We start from the raw sequence: 22,243 nt of genomic DNA, 5'->3' as shown, positions 1-22,243 counted from the left end.
CAAAATTCATCCCTGTGTGAAATTTTATAACTGCATTGTACTTGTGCTTTTTTTGTCTCCTCTCTCTCACCCAGGTTTTGTTGGTTTAGTTTGGGCTGGAGATCTCAGGTAGTCCAGTTATCGGGTTTTCTTTGAAGTAGGATTTTTTCTGTTGTTTTTAGGTTAGGGGAAGGTGTTAGGTACGACGGTCCAATGCATGATTGGCCCGGCAGCTTCCCATCTTTTGATTATTTCGGCCGGGGTCTCCAGTCCTTTTTGGTTTATTGTTTCATTTTGGTTGAACATTGATTTGTCTGAAATAAAATTAAATTCTTGTTTTTCTTCAAAACTTGCTTGTGGTGTCCCTTTTATGTTGTGGTCTGGAGCCAGTTTATATTATGTTTGGGAGACGGTAACAGGAATGTGGGATCTATCTCCGGTAGTATGGACGAGCTAGCTGTGCTAGCCCAGCGGCAGAGGGGCTGCTGGAGGGCAGAGTGGCATCATGCTGTTCACAGACGTGGCTGACGGAGCAAACATCGGACGTCGATGCCACATTGAAGGAGCTTCACCTGCTGTGAGCAGACAGGATCCAGGAGACAGAGACTGAACAGACTGCTGGGGAGGCTCAGTCCTGGACCCTGTGGAGGTGGAGACTGGTTGGGCTGGAGAGTGGTGGACGGGCTGTCATTGTCTATTTTTTTGTGGACCTTTTTGCACTTTCTATACACTTTCTAACTTTTGTTTTCTTAAATGCTGCTGTGACTCCTGAATTTCCCCTCGGAGATAAATAAAGTATTTTCTATACTATTCTATTCTGACAGCCATACACAGAGAGGGTCTTTCTGTTGCCATGGCGACCAGTATTCTGTGTCCCAGTGAAGTGAAGAGGGCCACCCATTCCTGCCAGTCATATTTGTTCCCTCCCCCTTCAATAAGAGCGCCCTCCACAGCCAGGAGTGTGACTTCATTTGGAGTTACACTCAGAAGTGAAGGGGTAGTGTGTAGGGGGTGGTTTGGGATTGAGCTCTTATCAAAGAGGCTCACCTGGTTTCAGCCTTTGAGATCTTTATACAGCTGGCAGTGCAGAGATGCATTTTGGTTTGGGGACTGCTGCTTTGCTGCTTCCCCTGGGATTTTGTTGCATTGGTCAGTCTGACCCCTGAAGTGGTCTACAAAGTCTTTATTAAGGGAGTCTGAGGGAGTGATTTGATCTCTGTTCAAAACAGACTGGATTCAAAGATCAACAGCACTGAAGAGGAATGACACATGGCTGTGTGGAAGCTGCTGGGTGAAGCTCTTCCATTAAAAAGCTTTTTCTTGGTAAACTTTGGAGCCACCACAGAGGATGTGCTGAGGAGTAAACTGCTTTGTTTGGAGGAGAAAATGGATTTACCCACAGTGTGTTAATGGTTGAGCTTGATGCCATTTAGAGGAAGGAAAAAAGCTTTTGTTGTAGGTGTGGCCTGCCCTCTTCCACAACAAGGCAGTGATGTGTACAGTCAGAATCTTGCAGAGAGTCTGAGGGACAGGGATCCTTAGTGACAGGAGACGTTCCACGGTCAGGATGTTTGCAGGGTTCCTCTTTCTGCTCCTCCTCACGGGTAAGCTGGCTCTCTTCTCTTTGAAGCATGCTGCTGTGGAGCTCTACATTTTGATTCCAACTATTCACAAACATTCATGCAGAGTTGATTTCATTGAAGCAAAGTGTTGATGGTGTGTCAGTGAGCTGTGAGCTCTGTGAGCAGGAAAAGCATTGATTGTTGAAAAGAGGGGATGCATATGCAAAGATAGAATGCTTCAATCAGAAGCTGATCATGCTTTCTGTGTCAGGTGGAAGCAGCTCCAACCACACACAGCCTCCTGATGCTGAAGGTCCCTACAACCAGAGCCACTTGGACGGTATGTAGAAAGGGATTTTGTTTCTCAGTGGGATAAAGAATAATGACAGAAAAAAAACCTGTGAACTCTTTCTGTGTCAGGTGAAAGCAGCTCCAATCACACTCAGTCTCCTGATGATGAGTACGACTCTGAGGAAGGTACGGACCTTTGTGTGTTTGTTTGTCTGTTAAAGTGAATGATAAATGGAGGTTATTGTTGACAGATTGGTGCAGACTATATTATAGGTTTATGTCATCTTGTTTGTTTCATAGCTGCTTAGTTTGCTCTTATATCAAACTGCCTGTTTGACCAAATGTGGTTTCTGATTGGCTGGTAGCAGCTGGATAGTGTCACTGACACCACACACATAATGCAACAATAAATCACTCATTCATCTGAACCAGATCAAAAGAAAAGAGCCACAGGAGTGGAAATAACTTTCAATGGCAAAAGGATGGAAATACAACCTGAGGCATAGCATGTTTCCCTGTAGACAGACGGACGGACGGACAGACAGATTTTTTTTTTTTTTGAACCACTTTATTTGCTGCTCTTACTCAATTTACCCAAGTAATTCAGTTCAACTCAAAATTATTATTTCAACAAACTTTCTGTTGAAATATTGAATAAATAAATAAATAAATAAATAAATAAAAACATCATAGTTTTAGCACATTCCCAAACTTCAGGTCACCGTCTGCCACATCACTCAAAATGCCCTTAAAGCACCACATGGTCCTGGAAGAGTCCAGGTCTCCTGGCTGTCTATAAAAGCTGAGGTCAAGGTTGATCCTGGACCTGATGAGACCCTCACACAGTGACTGCAGAGATGTTCTCCACCCCCTCCTGCTGAACCTGTCACAGACTGACGAGGGAGAGGAGCTCTCACCGGCTCTGCGTTAGTTTCAGGCAGAAGTGGTGGAGGGACAGACTAACCTGCACTGTGTGTCAGATACAGATAAAACATTTTCAATTCTGCAAACTAGTGCACCTAAAAACTGATCCCATTAACTTTATTCGTGGTTGATTTGGTGCCTGGACAAGAAGTGTGTCAATGAGTTTTATGATTACTTGTACCACAAGACGAGCGGGTTGTTTGTGATCCCATGTAAATGAACACAATTTAATATGAAACGGTCACTTTTTCACACACAATTCACGTTTACATGATAAGATTATGAGGAGTGAAATAATCATCTTCACAGTATATTTTGTAATCAATACGGCTTCCTTAAAAAATCCTGGCTCAAAGTTTGATTTAGCATCCTCTGAATGTTCTCTGCGGAGACTTTATCATGGACATGGGGGTGTATTAAAAACTGATAACAGCCTTGTTACGACCCTGGCTCAGGGGAGGCAACATAGGAGACATTAAGTGAAGTTTCAACAATCATTTATTACAAAAAACTGAAAGAAAAGACCAGAAAGGATTCAGAGGAGCTGCTGCCTTGCTGCTGATCCTGGCTGCAGTGTGGGAGAGAGTGTGGGAGGAGCCAAGCAGTGGCTTTTGAAGCCAGCTCAGAGGTGCCAGGGATCAGGAGCGAAGCAGATATGGAGGTCCAAGGTGGCCTCAAGATAAAACAGAAACAAAACATTAGTGGCACATAACAGCCTCTCTATTTTTTATTTTTAAAACCCATAGAGTAATCTTTTTTTATTTATTTTATGGAGAAATCAGCTGACAGCTCTCTGCTCTTTTATAAGTGATGTATGTGAAAGCTTGACAGAAGAGGAGTGAAATGTTAGAACCACTATTGTTTCATATCTAATTTAACTATTAATATTTAAATATTTCTCTGTAAACCTCTGTTTTTCTGTCTGAAAATGATTTACGCTCATATGATCTAATAATGACATGAAACCTGCAAACACAAACTCAGACCTGGTGTGGGATTTGAGCGTACCCTACACCCACGTTCAGATTGATAAATGAGGGCCGCTGTGTGTCATGGACTAGAGAAACCAGTTGTCCTCTGCCTGCTGAAGGGACAGCTCTCACTGAAAGATGGATGAGGTTTTTTTTTTTCTTAGTTTATTTATTTTAACTTTTTTTTTTTTTAATTTATGTTGCAACAAAATAAAAGTACAATATAAAAACAACACAAATCTCAAACAAATGAAAAGGAGCAAAAAAGAGAAAAAGTCTTATTGTATCTGCCCCTTCATTCATTCAATATTAAACACATGATTAGATAAAAACAAAAATACTGTCTGCCAGCATGCCTTTCAGCTTTGCCTTCATTCTTTTTTGCAGAAAGAAGACAGGCAAAGCAATTTACAACCTAAATGCAAATTTACATCAAACAAAAAGAAAACCCAACAAAAAAAATTAAAAAAAATCGTATCATGGTTGTCAGTAATATTTTGGTGGTTTTATTCTTATTTATTGACTTATTTATTTATTTATTTTAAGTTTAAAGTTTAAGAATATCTTTCATCCCTGTATTTGTTTATGCATGTATTGTGAAGATACTGAATGATTTGGTTTCCTTAGAGTCCCTGTCCTGGTTGTTCCATAAAGAGAAACCTTTAACTGTAATACTGTGCTCCTTTAGCGTGGTTCTGGATCTTGATTTTTTAAATATTTCTAATCCTTTTAACTTGTAATGCTTTCTCCCTTTTTAAATTTGTACTGAATGTTTGATGGTCAGAGCTTTTTATTAGCTTTTTACATAAATTGTAGCATGTTGAAATCTATGATTAAGCTTCAGCAACTGTAACTTAATGAATACTGGGGTTTAAGGGAGCTCTGTATGGACTTCTGTTAATATTCCTTATTACTCTTTTTTGTAAAATGAAGTTTGGCAGGATGGAAGTTTAACTTGCAGTTCCTCATACTTCAAAACAGTAGGTCAAGTAAGGAACAACCAACCAGTTATATAAAAGTTGCAAAGCTCTGTTATCAAAATGTGGCGAGTGGAGGAGGTGAAAGAAACCAGCCTAAACACGCACACACACACTCTCTCTAGAGTGGACGGGGTCTGAGTTTCCCTTAATTTACTTTTGATAATAGAGCCAGGCAACGCCACCCTTGGACTTGCACCCAGGGAAAGGGTTCACTTTCACTGATGATAGGCACACAGGTCAGTCCACAAAGAGGAACCAGAGACGTGGTTCACATTAGAAAGTACACAGAAACTTTATTTTTCAAACAAGAACAGATTAAAAGGTTTAATTCATAAAAAGCACCCACACACTCCAAAAGACAAGAAAACAAGGGAAAAAGGGGACCTGGCAGGACTGGGCTCACCAGTGGGCTGGATTGGGATGTGACGGGGAAGGGAACACCCAGTAACTTGTGAAAAACACACACTGAACTGTGCAAAAACTCAAGAAGAACCACACCACACACGAGGAGGGGGAACACCACCACCAGGAACCCAGGACCACCACCACCAGACTCCAGTCCTATAAGGAGAGGGAGAGAAAATTAATTCAATTAACACAAACCAAAAACCCAACTAACCCACAAATAAATCAAAAATACATTTAAGGCCACCAAAGGTAACTGCTAAAGTAGCCTGAACACAACTACTACACTGGATAATAAAGAAATAACAGAAAACAGATAACTGAACCGAACTGAACCAAAATTACTTTACCACAAATAAACAGTCAATACCACATTACCCTTGGGGTACCCAAACCAACCCTCAGAAATAACTGTTATTCACAAAAGAAACAAACCAAAAGAAATAACTGTGTCCAAAGTTCTAATATGACAACAAAAGAATTAAGGCACAAGGAAATAAGCGAATAAACCAAAAGGGGAAAAAGGAAATATCAAACCAGGAAGAAAAGGAGACAGAAACAAAATGACTCAAATCAGTGCTGAACCAAAATCCAAAAGAAGAAATCCAAATCAAATTAATTAACTCACTTTCACACACTTAAAACAAATAGTCCCAGTTGTTCTGAGCCAAGTTAAGTTCGGCTGAGAGAGCACAAGTAAGGCTCAGACTCAGCAGGCTCAACGACAATTAGGTTTGGTTCTGGGCAGGATACACATATGACTCAGGCAGCCAAACCCAGGTGTACCATGGCCCAGCCGAGTCAAGGCAAAACATATAAAGCAAAGCAAAGTCCAGTAATACCAGGCGGCGTAAGGCGAAGCCACGTTAGGCAAAACAGCAGTGCTTCTTGGTGATCACTATAATGATCTGATCAGCTGATAATCACATGAAGTGAAGCTCACAAAGTGAGCTCCTGCTCAGCCCAAAGCAGAGTTGAGAGAGAGAGCAGGGAAACCCCACAAACTGCTTCAAGAGTGTCTAGCTCAGTGGTTCCCAACCTTTTTTGGGCTGTGACCCCATTTTTACATCAAAAGTTTCGGGCGACCCCAGACACCTAAAACAAATGATTGTTTTTGTTCATGTAATAGATTTCGATATATATATATATATATATATATATATATATATATATATATATATATATAGAATAGAATAGAATAGAATAGAATAGAATAGAAAATACTTTATTTATCCCCGAGGGGAAATTCAGGAGTCACCGCAGCATTTAAGAAAACAAAAGTAAGAAAGAGTATAGAAAGTACAAAAATGTCCATAAGAAATTAGATGAAGACATCCCGTCCACCACTCGTCCACCACTCTCCAGCCCAGCCAGTCTCCACCTCCACAGGGTCCAGGACTGAGCCTCCCCAGCAGTCTGTTCAGTCTCTGTCTCCTGGATCCTGTCTGCTCACAGCAGGCGAAGCTCCTCCGATGTGTTGCGGCGTCCGATGTCTGCTCCATCAGCCACGTCCGTGAACAGCATGATGCCGCTGGGTTAGCACAGCTAGCTCATCCATCCCCCGGAGCGAGATCCCACGTTCCCAACTACGATGGATGGAAGGACAGGTCCATGTCGTCACCTCCCAGCTCACATCCGAGAACCAGCACGTCGTCCTCACCGCCTCCTCCTCAGCTCGAGGGAAATCATCAAGCCCTACACTAGTTAGCATTGACATGCTACAGGCTGCTAACAGCTAATTTCGCATGTAAACAATGCAGCCATGGTTACATGTAGGATCTCCAGACAAACACAGGAGAAAAGTAGTAAAAAATACCGCCGAAGACACAAAAAGTTTGGTGTCCGTGACCGACAATGAACCATACAAAGTGATGATCCACTCCAAATACAAAGATGACGAAAAAGAGACGAAAAAATTACAAGAAACGGACAAAGACGAGAGAGCTGCTGCAACAGGCAGCTACTTGGGTAGCGCCAAGTATATATATATAAGTATATATATATATATATAAGTATATATATATATATATATATATATATATATATATATATATATATATATATATATACAAAAACACCGTTTAATAAGGCTCTAGTTCTCATTGTGTCTCTCCGTCCTGGCAGACTACCTGTGTTTGTTTATATCTGTCAAGCTGTGCGTGCGGACTGATATACCAAGGGGCGAGCGCCTCGTAGCCTAAAAACCTAAAAAACCTAAAAAAGGTTTTTATTTTAAGGAAGCGGTATTGATTACAGGATTTACCGTGAAGATGATGTAAATGATAATATTGTAAGGATCAATATATTGATCCTTACGAAGGACGTTCATTTACATGAGATCACAACCTATGTGCTCGTCTCATGGTACGAATAAATCTCCGGACTACCTGTGTGTAACTGCGCACGAATGACACACTTCAGCTCCACTCCCTCCTCAGTCTGTGACAGGTTCAGGTTCAGGCTGGAGTCTGCAGCTTCTTTAAGAGCTCAAACACATCTTTGAAAGACAACTTTCCACGTTTCTGGTCCTGAATGGAAACAATAACCAATATTGTGGCTTCTAACAGTCAGACAACAAGGATTACTTAACCAAGGTGTAAACAAACGATGTGTAAATTAAATGTTTCAAACTCAGATGTATTCTAGTTTGTCACATCCACGCTGCTGAATTACTGCAGTGATTTCCTTGCAGATGATTTTTTTTCTGATTCGCTCTATTTTCCGACTGCCGAACAACGCAGCAACGTGTCATTTCCTCTCTACCTCTGCTGCTATAGCGTTGCCGATTACAGGCATGGAGAAGTTCCTTTTTCCCCGTAATGCGTCCTTCCATGGGTGCTTCTCAAAGCTCCAAAGTTCCATCCACGCCTCCTCCACTCGCCTCCTCCACTTGCGTCTTAGTCCCGCCCACCAGAGATGCATGCCGGAGACGCGAGGAAACGAAGAGAGGAGAGAGGAGACGAGGAGGTTCATTTTATGAGCATTGAGATGTCCTCTCCTTCGGAGCGTCACATGAAGCGACGTATTTTAGTGATGACAGCATCACAGCTGGATAAACCGGTCTGAACGCACGGGAGAAACTAAATTAAGGAAAATAATGTAAACAACAGGGCGCTCGACCACGGAAAATTCATATTCACTTTTAAATCAGTTTAACATGAATATGTTCATGAATGAAAAAGAAAAATGTCACGTTTTCCCAGGCCCAGAGTGATAGTTTTTAATTCTTATGTTGGGGCCACTTTGTGTTCATAAATAATGTGTTTATTCTGCTATAAACACTGCTTAGCTCACTGGTGGGACAGGAGGAGAGAGAAGCAGAGCTGTCTGCAGCGGTGCCTTTCATCCATTACGCGCACGCAGAGGGACAGAGGTGAAACTGTTGCTGTATCAGCCAATAATGGCATGATCTCACACCCATCACTGAGAAAACAACAGTTTGCTACTGTATGAAAATGGCGTGGTTATGTGTTATTTTTAAAGGCATTATTGAACTGGCTGGAGTGAGCCAGTGGAGCTCGCAGTCAGCTGACCCGGAGCCTTTCAGTTTCACTTTAAGCCTTGTTGTCTGTTGTCCGGTCTCTGGGGCTCTTTCTAATTGTTTGTTGTCATCCTCAGTGAGAATGAATGTTGTAATCATCCAGATAAATATCAAACATGTTTGAAAATTATCGGGGCAGCTCCGACGAGTCTGTGAGACGATCGTGGGGCTAAAGATTCATCTGTCAACCGCTCACACTAGAAGATAATCTTTGCCGAACGTCGGGGCTGATTTAAGTCTCCGACCAGATTTTTTCCCTGATTGTGGGGAGGACCGAATCTGGGTTAAATCGGGGCGAGAATCCTGAAGTGCGAGCCAGGCTTTACACTTAAACAGCGTATCTTGCTCCATGGTGCTCACGTTTCACACATGTGGACAGCTGACGCTTTGTGGCCGGCTCTGATACGTTACAAGGGGGCGTGTCTGTCAGTGAAAAGACTTCCGCGAAGCCTGCACTTGTGTTTCCTCGATTATGCCTCCTCCAGCTCAGTCTCCTCTCTCCTCTCTCCTCTCTCCTCCGAGCACATTTGGCACTTTGGAATGTCCTCCAATATGGCTGCTCACAAAGTACTTCCGGTGTCGCGGAGGAGAGAGGAGATAGGAGACTGCATTTTTTTGGCACATTGGGAAGCACCCCATGTCGTAAATTCCGTGGGTGCGGCCAGGGCCGGTCCGTCCTACAGGCGAAGCAGTTTCTTGCCTGGGGCGCCAGGTGTGCTTGGGGCGCCTCACAAAAAAATAAAAAATAAAAATAAGAATATTTGGGCGCCCAGGTGCCCCCCTCCTTTTCTACACAATGAACAAATAAGCAAGAATAAATACACTTTTTATTTACAATATTTCATCTGGCCTGGCTGATGCACTTGAACAGAGACACGATGCTGCTGCTGCTTGCTTTAGTGGGGGGGGATATGTCTCTGCACAACTGGCAACCGCAGCCCAATCAAGACGTGCGCGTAAACACAACTACATGGGGTACGTCTCAAAGCTCCAAAGTTCCATCCTTCCTTCCTCCACTTGCGTCGTTCTCTTGCGTCTTAGTCCCTCCAACCAGAGATGCATGGGAGAGACGCGAGGAAATAAAGAGAGGAGAGAGGAACGGAGGAGATTCGTTTTTAGAGCAATGGGACATCCTCTCCTTCGGAGCATCACATGAAGCGACCAGTTTCAGTGATGATGGCATCAGCTGATCACCTCTGGATCATCTGTCAGTCAGCTCTAACAGCTGTTTGTGCGTCTGGGCACGTGCGCTGTAATAACTCTGATCAAACAGAAACAGTAACAGAGATTTGTCTGTTCCTTTAACCAGTTAAACACACACGTAACCATAAAGAAAACCTGCTCTCTGTATATTCTGTGTGCTGTTTAGAAGCTCACGGATCACTTTTCCGGTAAAATGCGTAATTGTGAGATTATTTATGAATTATTTATCCTTTATCTTGAGCCAATCTGATCGTGAACTCTGAAGCTTCAGAGTTCACGATCAGATAAAGTGGGTTATATTACTATCAATATGACCCACCTTATTGTGTCTCAGGAAGATATTATTGATCAGTCAGTTTTCTGTATTAATCCTCTGATTATATTGATTTGATGATGGTTGTGTTCAGTGTTTTGTGCTCTAAACTCACAGCGAACCCTTTAATACCAGATTTATGATCAGTTTCTAAATGATCCTCCGTGCCCGTCCTCAGCTCGTCTTTTCTCTCATTAAACTCCGTTGTGTTTGTGAAGTTTCATGTGAAGTCTGAGCTGCTGCAGCGTCCAATCAGAGAGTGATATTCCATATGGGGGCGTGTCGGTCAGTGAAAAGACTTCCGCAAAGCCGGCTCTCGTGTCTCCTCGATCATAGCTCCTCCGATCAGTCTCCTCTCTCCTCTCTCCTCTCTCCTCTGAGCGCAATTATCGCTTTGGGACAGTCTTCAAAATGGTGACTGGGAAAGTACTTCCGGTGTCGTGGAGGAGATAGGACGGAGGAAGCACGAAGTTAACGCATTGAGACGCACCCTATGTTGGTGCCGCTGCTGCCGCGCATATCATATCAGGCAGACAGGTAGCGTTCTTTAAAAATGAAAAGGCACAAACCCTCAGGTGCGCAGGGCAGAAAACAGAGAAAAGAGAAGGAGGAAAGGAAAGCCCAATTAAGAGGTAAGCTATGTCAACAAAGCGCTGTTTTGCGTTTCTGTGTTATTTTAGGCTGACAGGCGCTAACGCTAGTGTTAGCTAAGTAATAAAGTAATAATAAAAGTAGTAAAGCTAAAGGTAAAGCTAGCTAGATAATGCAATGTTATGATGGGCTATTGATAGATTCATACAGATTGAGATGAATGCTCATTCCTCACGTTTGGGCTTAGTAGTTTTATTACTAAAAACTAGGTTACTACTTTACACCTGCATTGCAGAGGTACAAACCCAAACCCTTGTCATCATGCTTGCCTTGAGTCTCAAAATTAGTAGCAGGCTGCCCCATTATATCAGTGATAATGTGACTACAATTATCAATTACAAAAATGATTTAAATTGTTTGTACTGTGCAGCTATACATGCTTTTGCTAGGCTAATAACTGTACCTGTGTTCGTACATTAATAATATATATATATATATATATATAATATATATATATATTCGACACACTCAGCAAATTCTTGAAGCCCCCAACTCCTGGAGGAGAAGGGACTTCTACACCACTCTCTGAAGCATGTAAGTAACTCCAGCCAATTATTTGTGGTCTCGTGTAATTGATAAGTTGGTGTAGTTTACAGTTACACCTTGCTATTACATGTAGGATTTAGTCAAATTTAATAAATTGTATTTGTTTTGTTTATGTGCAGTAACATTACTGTACACAAAAGACAATGCAGTGGTGTAAGAGCATGAATGTGCTTTGTTTACAGCTGCACCTTCAGCTCCAACATCCCCAACATCCAGCACCTCCTCCACTGACACACACTGTGCAGCTCCTCTAGCCCAAACATCTGGTGATCTCCCATCTACACCACTCTCTGAAACATGTTGTTCAACCAAATGTTTGTTTTATTATTTTAACATTATACATTTTATTTTATCATCCGTGTTTAAAGGAGTAAAACTGACTTTGATGTGATACAAAGAGTATTGAATAGCACCTTTTCTATGCATACAAAAATGTTTACTGCCACTAGGACTGGCTGACTTTGTTAGTAATTTTGTTAAAACTTCACTATATGACCTCTATAAATGTGAATGAGACATCCAATGCACAATTATCTTGTTTGAAGACTGTTTTAGCATTTTATTTGTATTTTTTTCTCTTACCTCCTTAAAGGAGTAAAACTGACTTTGTTATATGAGCCAGAAAATAAAAAAAACATGCTTGTGTTCTTTAATTCGTGGTGATGTCTGAGTAATGTTTGTTGGGGGGGGGCACCCAGGGGGGGCACGCAAATGCCAATCTCGCTGGGGCACCAAAATGTGTAGGACCGGCCCTGGGTTCGGCCAGCTTTACCTTGAATAATTAGGGGCGTGTTATGTAACCGGTTGTTTTCAGACGCCGCATTTATCAACAGCTGATCAGGCGTACGCCGTGATTGGTCCTGGTATGCACGTTTCATAAATCACACGTGAACATTGGTAAACTGATTTTTACACCCAGATCTGCGCAAATTCTCACCAAGATTGATAAACGAGGGCCAATAGGATTGTCTTACGTCAGAGGAGCTGGAGGTGGAATAGCCAATCAGACATGTAATACTGAAAAAAGGGAACAGTTTTACGTCGCATCCGTCTCACATTGGAGCTGGCTTCCGATTCGTTGGAGCAGCCGTTAATCGGCTGAGAGTGGAGGTCTGCAGCTGGACCCTCTCATTTATTTTGGATTTCATTTTAAATTTTTATTGTTTGTGTTTAAATCTTTACATGGATCAGCACCTCAGTACCTGACCTTTTAAATATTTACACTCCACCGCGGTCCCTGAGGTCTGCTGATCACCTTCACCTTGTGGTTCCAAAAGCCTGCTTGAATACATAAACATGAAAATAACGACAACATGAAAACCTGTGAACTCTTTCTGTGTCAGGTGGAAGCAGCTCCAATCACACTCAGCCTCCTGATGATCAGTACGACTCTGAGGAAGGTATGAGCCTTTATTTGTTAAAGTGATTCATAAATGAAGGTTATTATTCAAATTTTATTGTATTACATACAGACTGTTTTATGTAATCTTGTTCACAGTTATCAAGTTTTTGATTAATTCCCATGACATTTAGCTCGTTTGACCAAACACTGGAGCTGAATGAAAAACTTAATGTTCAGTCATTTTCTTTGAATTAAAGCCACAAGCTGCTCTTCTGTTCAATCTTCCTCTTGACTCTGGGTACAGCTATGTTCACACACTCTGCCATGCTGAGTTGGAAAAGAAGTCACTGTATGCTTTGTGACTCTTCTCAGTCATTAGTTACTGCAGTTCACAGAACTGTTTTATTCAAACCAGGAACAGGAACATGAAGTGACTACTCTCCAGTTTACAGTCAGACTTAATGACTGCTTCTTTTACAGGGAAATTACTGTTTTAATGAAAATGTCTTGTCTTCTCTGTAGGTGATTGGCCAGATCATAGTAATTATACCAACATCGTAAATTACTTTCATTTATCGGACAAAGTCAAGTTTTACTGGACCCGCCCAACCAAACATATCAGGAGCCCCACAAATGTAATGCTGTTTATAAACCTCTACAGCATTTTAGACGTGGTAAGTGTTTTTAACCTTCAATTAATTTTTTTTTTGTCTTCTGCCGAAGCCATATTACTGCTTTATGGATTAATGTCTGTGGGAGTAGATCTCAAACTCACTCTGTGTTTAGTTGGACCATGGACCAATGGATGAAGTCCAGTTTCTAGACCTCAAGTTATCCACTAATTTCAACACAGCAGTCATTCTTTCTCATCAGTCAGTTTGTCTTTCCTTTCTTTTGTCTCTAACATAAATTACTTGTGAATTATTTTAGAAAGACTCCCTAACCCTAACTTTCTTCAGTTCCCAAAAGTTTTCAAGGATCTCCATTACAGAGTAAAGTCTGTTTTATTGATACAGTGATTTCCTCTGCAGAGTTATGTCTGTTTTCATGAATGCAGTGATCTCCTCAACAGAGTCATGTCTGTTTTTAATGCAGAGCTGCCTGAGGTCCATCTGGTTATAGTTTTGGTTCTTGTCCCTGTTGTTCAGAGGTTTCTCCAGATTCTCTCATCCTCTCATGATATCATGTTGTGCAGATGATGAAATCCTCTCTGGAGGCTCATTTTTTTCGACTCACTCATGTGACTAACCTGTTGATAATGACTCATAGTTTCTCCTGCTTCTTCTTTGACATGACTCAGCTTTTTCAGAATTTTGTTGTTGCCAATGTTTTTTTTAAAGCTGTTGCTGGCATTTATGATAATTAAATGTAGGTTTATCTGACCTTTGAGGCTTGATCAGGACTTTCTTGTTTCTCCTCGTAGAAAGAAAAGGAACAGGAATTAGTTTCTTACTTTTGGATGATGATGGTGAGTTCACTCTAAAGACTTTTTGTTTGACTTTTTGGTCTTTTTTGTTAAAAGACCATATGACTCAACTAACTGAACTTTACATCTTGTTCTTTTAAGTGGTGGGAAAATAAATTTATCAACTGGAAACCGAGGGATTTCTGTGAGACCTACGAGATCACTGCTCCTACTGAGCTGTTGTGGAAACCAGATTTAACCATTGAAGAGGTGTAAGTTTGTCTTTCTGTCCTCCACAGCAGAAAAAGCTCTGTGCACAAGGCTTTCTGACCAAACTCTTTCAGTTTTCGTTACAAACCTTTGTTTTCCTTTAAAACATTCACTGTGTTGGTATGTATGTATGTATCATCAGACAGTTCCTCATGCTCCTCACTAACCCCAATACCCTGACCCCTCTGAGCCTATTCAGGCCAGAGAGGAAGAAGACACTTTCTGAGGGTGCTTTTCAACCAAAAGGACCAAAAACATAAATTCCCCCTTGTTGTCTGCATTTCCTCAGCAGCTTTAGTCTCATGAAGATTAAACAAACCAAAGCAGTGCTGAGAAGCGATAAAAGGGACTGCACTGCACCCCCAAACCAGCAGAGGGCAGTAAGAAAAAGACAAAGGCCATACAACAAAGATGACACAATTGGTGCGTCTCTGGGTGCGTCTCAAAGCTCCAAAGTTCCATCCTTCCTTCCTCCACTTGCGTCATTCACTTGCGTCTTAGTCCCTCCCACCAGAGATGCATGGGAGAGACGCGAGGAAATGAAGAGAGGAGAGAGGATGGAGGAGATTCGTTTTTAGAGCAATGGGACATCCTCTCCTTCAGAGCGTCACATGAAGCGACGTGTTTCAGTGATGACGGCATCAGCTGATCACCTCTGGATCATCTGTCAGTCAGCTCTAACAGCTGTTTGCGCGTCTGCACATGTGCGCTGTAATAACTCTGATCAAACAGAAACAGTGACAGAGATTTATCCGTGTTTTTAACCTGTTAAACACACACGTTACCATGAAGAAAACCTGCTCTCTGTTTATTCTGTGTGCTGTTTAAAAGCTCATGGATCACTTTTCCGGTAAAATGCGTAATTGTAAGATTATTTATGAATTATTTAGCCTTTATAGAGCCCATCTGACTGTGAACTCTGAAGCTTATTAATGTAACCCACCTTATTGTGTCTCAGGAAGATTTTATTTATCAGTCAGTTTTTTGTATTAATCCTCTGTTAAATTGATTTGATGATGGTTGTGTTCAGTGTTTTGTGCTTTAAACTCACAGCGAACACTGTATTACCAGATTTATGATCAGTTTCTAAATGATCCTCTGTGCCTGTTTTCAGCTCGACTTTTCTCTCATTAAACTCTGTTGCGTTTGTGAAGTGTCATGTAAAGTCTGACCCGCTGCAGTGTCCAATCAGAGAGTGATATTCTATATGGGGGCGTGTCTGTCAGTGAAAAGACTTCCCCAAAGCCGGCTCTCGTGTTCCTCGATTATAACTCCTCCGATCAGTCCCCTCCAGCCTCTCTCCTCTCTCCTCTGTCGCTTTGGGACAGTCTTCAAAATGGTGACTGGGAAAGTACTTCTGATGTCGTGGAGGAGATAGGACGGAGGAAGCACCAAGTTAACGCATTGAGACGCACCCTCTATGGGCCCCCTACACACTCCCCCTCCATGACGGAGTGCACGCCGTCACAGAGTCACACTCGCAGCTGAATGGATGTCTTTAGCTTTATGCCCTTCTACAGTTTGTGAGATATCACTGTTCAAGCAACATGATGATTAAAGCGTTCTCACAAGAGATAAGCACATGATGTGGCAACTCAGAGTGCGCTGCAGTCACAGATTCCACCTTTTTTTTTTTTTTTTTTTTGTAAAAATGTCTACAACGTCTTCATACCTCAATCTTCAGACATGATTTACCGCCTTCCTCCTTCATTTGGAATCCTTTCTTAACTCTTCTGAGAGACAGTTTTTGCTCTGAGAGCTTCAGTCTGACAGGAGTGTAGGAAATCTTCCCATCTGCTACAAGGTGAATTGTCTGCCCTCCAGGACATGATTGTTCTCTCTGTGCCCCGTTTTTAACTCGCTCATTTTTAACAGTACAGGCTTAAAATGCATATATGTGTATCAAAGCCTTGTGCTATTCACTGCATTGCCATAAAGGTTTTTGCTCTATAACTGCAGTTTAAAATCTTGCAAAATCTGCCTCTCATACGATCAGGACCTCACCTAGCTGCAAAAACAAGTATAATTTACACACACACACACACACACACACACTCACACACACACTCACACGCACACACACACACACACACACACACACACACACACACACACACACACACACACACACACACAAAAGAATGATCAAATTTCACTGCACAAGTGCAGCTGAGACTTGGAGTAGGGATGGGGCTTAGCAGCCAATCAGAAGCACTCTCTCTCTATCACAGCACATTTTAGGCGTACATGAAATTGATAAGTGGCCATTAATCCAAGTGTATCTGTCTGCGGCTTGCAAGACAGAGGCCTGTCGTGTAGTGGGCGCGTCGGGTAGTGGGCGTGTTGTGTAGCGATGTAAAGACTACACGACACGCCCACTAGATAAGACGGAAATCACGGAAAACCACGCGAGACACTGTTAAAGGTTAAAAAAAGGAAGAAGACAAAAAATAAGAATGAGCCAAGGTTTATCAAGATTATCATTATTATTATGTAAAGAATTGAAAAGACATATTTCTGTGTGTGCTGCAACATTTAATAACTTTAATCTTCTTTTTGGACAGTGAATTGAAAATGATAGAAAAAACCCTGGTGGTATAATGTAGTGGGAGTGTCACGTAGTGATGTCAATACATGACACGCCCACTATACTGTTCTTAAAGAGATATGAGCCCGGGTAGCATTTAAACTTTGAATGTTCTGCTCTGCTTTTACACTCAATACCGTTTTGCTTGTTGCCTTATAATGAATTGATTTTAAAGCGTTGAAATGTTAATATTCTTTGACTCTGCCACAAAATAATGATAATAATTAAAGAAACAACTCGGGACAAGAATTAATTAGCTAAAATACAAACATATATGTATATATATATTTATGTATGATAAATGTATACATATATATATTTGAGATTATGAGTTCATTATTGTGTGGAACCGTGGGAGGAAGCTGGAAGAGAGCGCATGCGTCCAGGCAATTTCTGGACGCAGGGATGCGGCTCTCAATGTTTTCAGTGAAGCTTGTAATATTTGTTCCCATTTATTAGTGCGATGGCTCTGTGAAATGTAAAACTTGCATGTTGCTATGCAAATAATAAAAATGCAACATGTTTCAAAGCTTCCCAATCTATATTTTATATCATAAATGGCTGAGAAAAGCCTCAGAAGAGAGGGCTCTTTCCATTTTCAGCTGGAAACTTTTTAATTTGAGTGCTGCCTCCCCTGACAGGTGCTGCACCAGGGGTTTTTTTTTTCATCATTTTTCAATTCACTGTCCAAAAAGAAGATTAAAGTTATTAAATGTTGCAGCACACACAGAAATATGTCTATTCAATTCTTGACATAATAATAGTGATAATCTTTCCATGGCTCATTCTTATTTTTTGTCTTCTTCCTTTTTATAAACTTTCAACAGTGTCTCGCGTGTTTTTCTGTGATTTCCGTCTTATCTAGTGGGCGTGTCGTGTAGTCATTACGTCACTACACGAACGCCCAGTACACAACATTTCTCCATTATTCCAGTGCTGCATTTGTTGGAATTTCCAAGTTCCGAGTGGGAACACCCAACTAAATGCCCCCCACCAAGGTCAGAATTTCCAACTTGGAAGCTGGAGCACTCACACTATCCCTGAGTTCTAAGTTGGATATTCTGAGGTTCCAGGGTAAATAGTAACTAAGCTCCTGTTAGATTCTCTTAATTTTAGAATTTCTGACTAATGTTTGTTGCAATAAGTCAGCCATGTATATAGTATTATTTAATGTTGATATACAGAAATACTACTGTTATGGCAAGCAACTGGAATGCTAAACTCGGCGGTGACGCCATTCCCACTCCAGACTTTCCAGTTCTGAATACAAATGCAGCATAAGTAGAGTACGTGGAGCAGAGACTGGGGGGTGGGGCTGAGCTGCCAATTTGAAGCACTCACTCCCATTTCACAGCCCATGTGACGCATGCATGAGAACTGGGAGTTGATGCTGGCTAATTAAATATTCAAGAGGAAGACACGTAGTTGGAGCTAGTAAGCGCTTAAAGAGTTTTGTACAGAAATATGTGGCTCCACTCTTGCTCTTGTGAGAAGTGATTCAGGACCAGTGTTTGTGTTTTTGACTGTTTTGCTGTTAAATGCTGGTTGTGGTAGGAGTAGGTTGTGAAGCTTGGTCAGCCACAACAGCCTTGAATAAACTCTGGACCTAACTTCACATTTATTTAAATCAGTGGTTTTCAAACTGTGAGGCCCGCCTCCCCTGGGGGCTGCTAAAGGGTCCAGGGGAGGCCCAAGAAGAGAAACTACATGTCTGAATTAGCACTGAGCACAAAAATTATGGAAACAAATGCACTGTAGTTTCATCATTATTTTCCCTGATGCTGTCTGCATGCTCGTCTCTGTGTGTGCGTACACACATGTTTGTTTATCCTTTGTGTGCATCGGGGTGGAACATTGCCATGCGCTTTGTAGAGAGCGGAGGAGAGTTGTGAACGCGCAACCATGCAGGCAGCTACAGGACAACTGCTCTGCTCTGCAACCAAACAGGACACTCACGTATCCCTCAGGGGCATGTGTCCACAAACACACACTAATGTGAACATATGAACTCAGCTAAACGATGTATGGCGAAATGTACTTCTTAAGAGACCTCTGGAAATGTTGCCGTTGAGCCTTTTAGCAGGTCTCATATATCAATTTTGGGGTCTCAGACCCCTACGTATTTTGCACAATGGTAACGACGGATATTTAAAGTTGGGTTTTTCTTTCACCAGATTCTCCAAGGCCACAGTGTGTACCTTGTTTACTGTGAATTTGTAATCTTTTGGCGTTTGAAAAGCTGTACTAAACAGTCTTCTTAAACAAGAGTTTTGCAGATGCTAAAAGCAGCTCTGTGCATGATTGATCTGTAATTGAATGATTTTTTAATTCCTGAATTTTGATTGATCTTTTATTCTCTTTTGCAGTAGTGGACATGCTTTCTTTCTTGGCTCAAGAGCTTTCATCTAATTTTATTTTAATGTTTGATGTTCATGAAGTCATCATGATAAATGAACATATAGGCATTGAACGAAATTCATCTAATTCCTACCCATTTCAGCTAAAATTTGGGGGACTGGTTTAGAACAGAATTTATAAAATAAACATTCATATGTTTTGTGGTTCCAACCAGAGTGGAGTGTTTATTTATTATAAGTAGTTTTTGTTTTATTTAAATAGGGGAGGCCCCTACGACCTCATGTTCTCTGAAGAGAGGTTCACTGTCTTACACTTTGAAAACCCCTGATTTACATGATAGATAGATAGATAGATAGATAGATAGATAGATAGATAGATAGATAGATAGATAGATAGATAAATAGATAAATAGATAGATAGAATACTTTATTCATCCCCAAAGGGAAATTCATGTTGTTTGGGCTCATCTTCCAAAGATTAAAGAATTAAAAACACTGATGGCTGCAGGGAGGAACGATCTTGATGTATTTTTCTTTAGATATTTCAGACCAGTAAAATCCTTAAACTGTATATTTATAACTGATGTGGTAGCCCTACAGCACTATTGAGATTCTGAAAGGTTGTTTTTGTTAGGACAGTTTCTGCTGCTGTCACAGCTAGCAGGTGGTAGTGGAGGCTGCTATTTCACTGATTCTTCTTTTTTCATGAGGAAAGGCAAATTTCAATCTACCCTTAAAAGGAGAAGAGCTCTAAAGACAAAGAGGATTGAACAGGTCTGAAAGGATCCACTAAAAGCAAGAATGTGGATTATCAAGCCAGAGCAGAGATCTACTGGTGTTTCAGTTCCAAAGGTCCCCCTTTGAACTTGTAGGGAGATCTTATCTAGGTGACAGACTGGTGACACTTTAAGCCACATCCAGAGTTTACCAGGACACAGGTCTGTAACAAGACCCTCTGCACCTGTCCTCTCTCCATGTGTCCATGCTGCTGTCTGAGGTGTTAGGGCTCAGTCTGTGCCGTCAAAGTGTTTTTATCGTTTTGTCACTGAGATGAGCTCAGAGCTTCATTTGACTCAAATGATGAACTTTTTGCCTTCATTTCAAGCAGAAACACAAAGAGAATTTTTCAACACTTTGAATCTACAGCATGCTTTTAGAGTCACTTGTTTTTTGTCTCTTTCAGAACAAACAAAGATAAGCTCTTTAACACTCAGTATCTCACCATGAGGTTTAATGGATGGATAAATCAAAAGAGTGGCATGGTGCTGGTCAGCACCTGTAAGATGGATTTCTACAGATTTCCCTTTGACACTCAGATCTGCAACTTAACATTCAAGTCAATCCAACATGAGCGTGAGTATAACTCTGAATGTTTGTGTTTTTAACATTAAATCTCTGATTCTTGGGATCAGGGACCAAACATGCTCCACATTTGACTTTTTGATTCTCATGTCTATTATTTATTACAACGAGCTGTTTGTTTGAGCCTAATTACGACTGTGTGGGACCTTTAGACATGTAGAAAACACATTTCTTTCATCCATTTTACAGTTAGAGATATTTCCATCTTTTCATCTTCATTATCATTTGACTTAAAGTCACTTATTGTTTGTTATTTCTTTAAGGGTAGAGTAGGATTAAGTTTTATTTTCTGGCTGTTTTTGATTCAGAGACATTAGAACACTTTTTAACCCTATCAGCATCCAGCTGGCCTCCATCACACTAAAGATGACAGGGACTATATTTTAGCTGTGAGCTGAGCGCTGCAGATATTTATCTTTTTGTTAGCTGGTGTCATGATCCTGGCTGTTGTGGAAGCTGCTCTCTCTCTCCTTTCCCCTCCCCTCTCTGTGGAGCTGCTTAGAGGTTTCCTGCGGCTGCACTCTGCACACCTGTCTCGAGTTGGGTGATTAGGAGCGCCGGCACTTAAGCTCTGCTGGAGGAATGGGCCGGCCAGTTGATTCCTGCTCTCACCGTGGTAATCAGATCAATATAGTATCTCTTGTGTTTTTGTGCATGTGTGTTTTTTGGATCTCTTGGGGACTAACCCTTGTATGTCTCTCTTTCCAGTGCCTCTAAGGATCACCCCTACAGCTGCTCACCGACAGCCACACTCTCCATCTCACCATCTAAACCTAATCTCTCAATAAAAACCCTCAAACCTGTTTTTGCCTCAGTCCCCCTTCGGGTCCCAGAAAACCCTGCTGGTTTACAAACCATCACAGCTGGCTTATAACTGAAACTAAAATCTCAGATTTGATTTGATCCTAAAAATGTAATGATGACGTTGACATATCAAAGCTGTGACAGATGGCTGAACATTGATCAGAGCAGTTGACTCTCTGTTGAATTAGCCATGAACAAGAAGTGTTAAGAGAGCCTTCATGGTTAGAGATAAGTGTGGCAGTTTGATAACTCAAAGGTTTCTAAAAGATCCAAAGAATCTGATGGAGTTTACAGAGAGTGAGGACATCACTTTGATAGTATTGATAGAGAATAATCTCTAAAGTTCTCTCTACGTTCTGTTCAATCTGTGACTGACCCTCTTCTTTCAACTGCTCAACTTTCTCATTCACTGACAGACAATTTCAACACTTTTTACAGGGACGCTCTAAGTAGCTCTGAGCTACCCTGGGTCACATGCTACTTGGCTCCGATTGGTTAAAGGTCTGTCCAGTTGCTTCCATCACTTCCTCCTGCAGCCATTTCTGATCCCCTCTGGGAAAAAAAGGACAAAAATGAACACATCAGGAACAGTTCACCAAGGTCAAAGGGTCTGGAGTCCCTGGGCTAGTACAGGACTTCATGACACCAAGACCAGATACCTTGTCTTTGTTAGAACTGGAAGAAAATACTCACACTTGTCTCTCTTTCTCTATCATCAGTGGGACAAATACAGCTTCGTTCAGGTATCCC

The 22,243-nt window shown here is 41.4% G+C and overlaps 1 protein-coding gene across 2 annotated transcripts; it reads left to right on the top strand.

Annotated features, from left to right (window-relative positions):
* The first annotated feature begins 1,458 nt into the window (after nt 1–1,458).
* LOC141786553 (5-hydroxytryptamine receptor 3A-like) lies at nt 1,459–22,236 on the top strand. Of its 2 annotated transcripts, XM_074665151.1 has the most exons (11): nt 1,459–1,583; nt 1,813–1,881; nt 1,962–2,018; nt 12,710–12,766; nt 13,231–13,382; nt 14,132–14,176; nt 14,276–14,385; nt 20,511–20,680; nt 21,192–21,305; nt 21,398–22,093; nt 22,213–22,229. In XM_074665151.1, the coding sequence occupies exons 1-9, from the start codon at nt 1,547–1,549 to the stop codon at nt 21,239–21,241; spliced, it is 747 nt and encodes a 248-aa protein (XP_074521252.1). In that variant the 5' UTR covers nt 1,459–1,546; the 3' UTR covers nt 21,242–21,305; nt 21,398–22,093; nt 22,213–22,229. The 2 variants fall into 2 exon arrangements, with proteins under 2 accessions (XP_074521252.1, XP_074521251.1); XM_074665150.1 differs by having other exon boundaries at nt 21,398–22,236.
* The last annotated feature ends 7 nt before the right edge of the window (nt 22,237–22,243 follow it).

Source organism: Halichoeres trimaculatus, unplaced genomic scaffold, assembly GCF_033239565.1.
Source record: "Halichoeres trimaculatus isolate MK-OKI-2021-1 unplaced genomic scaffold, fHalTri1.1 fHalTri1_scaffold_43, whole genome shotgun sequence".
Classification (NCBI taxonomy): domain Eukaryota; kingdom Metazoa; phylum Chordata; class Actinopteri; order Labriformes; family Labridae; genus Halichoeres; species Halichoeres trimaculatus.
This window is presented reverse-complemented; position numbering and strand designations above follow the sequence as displayed.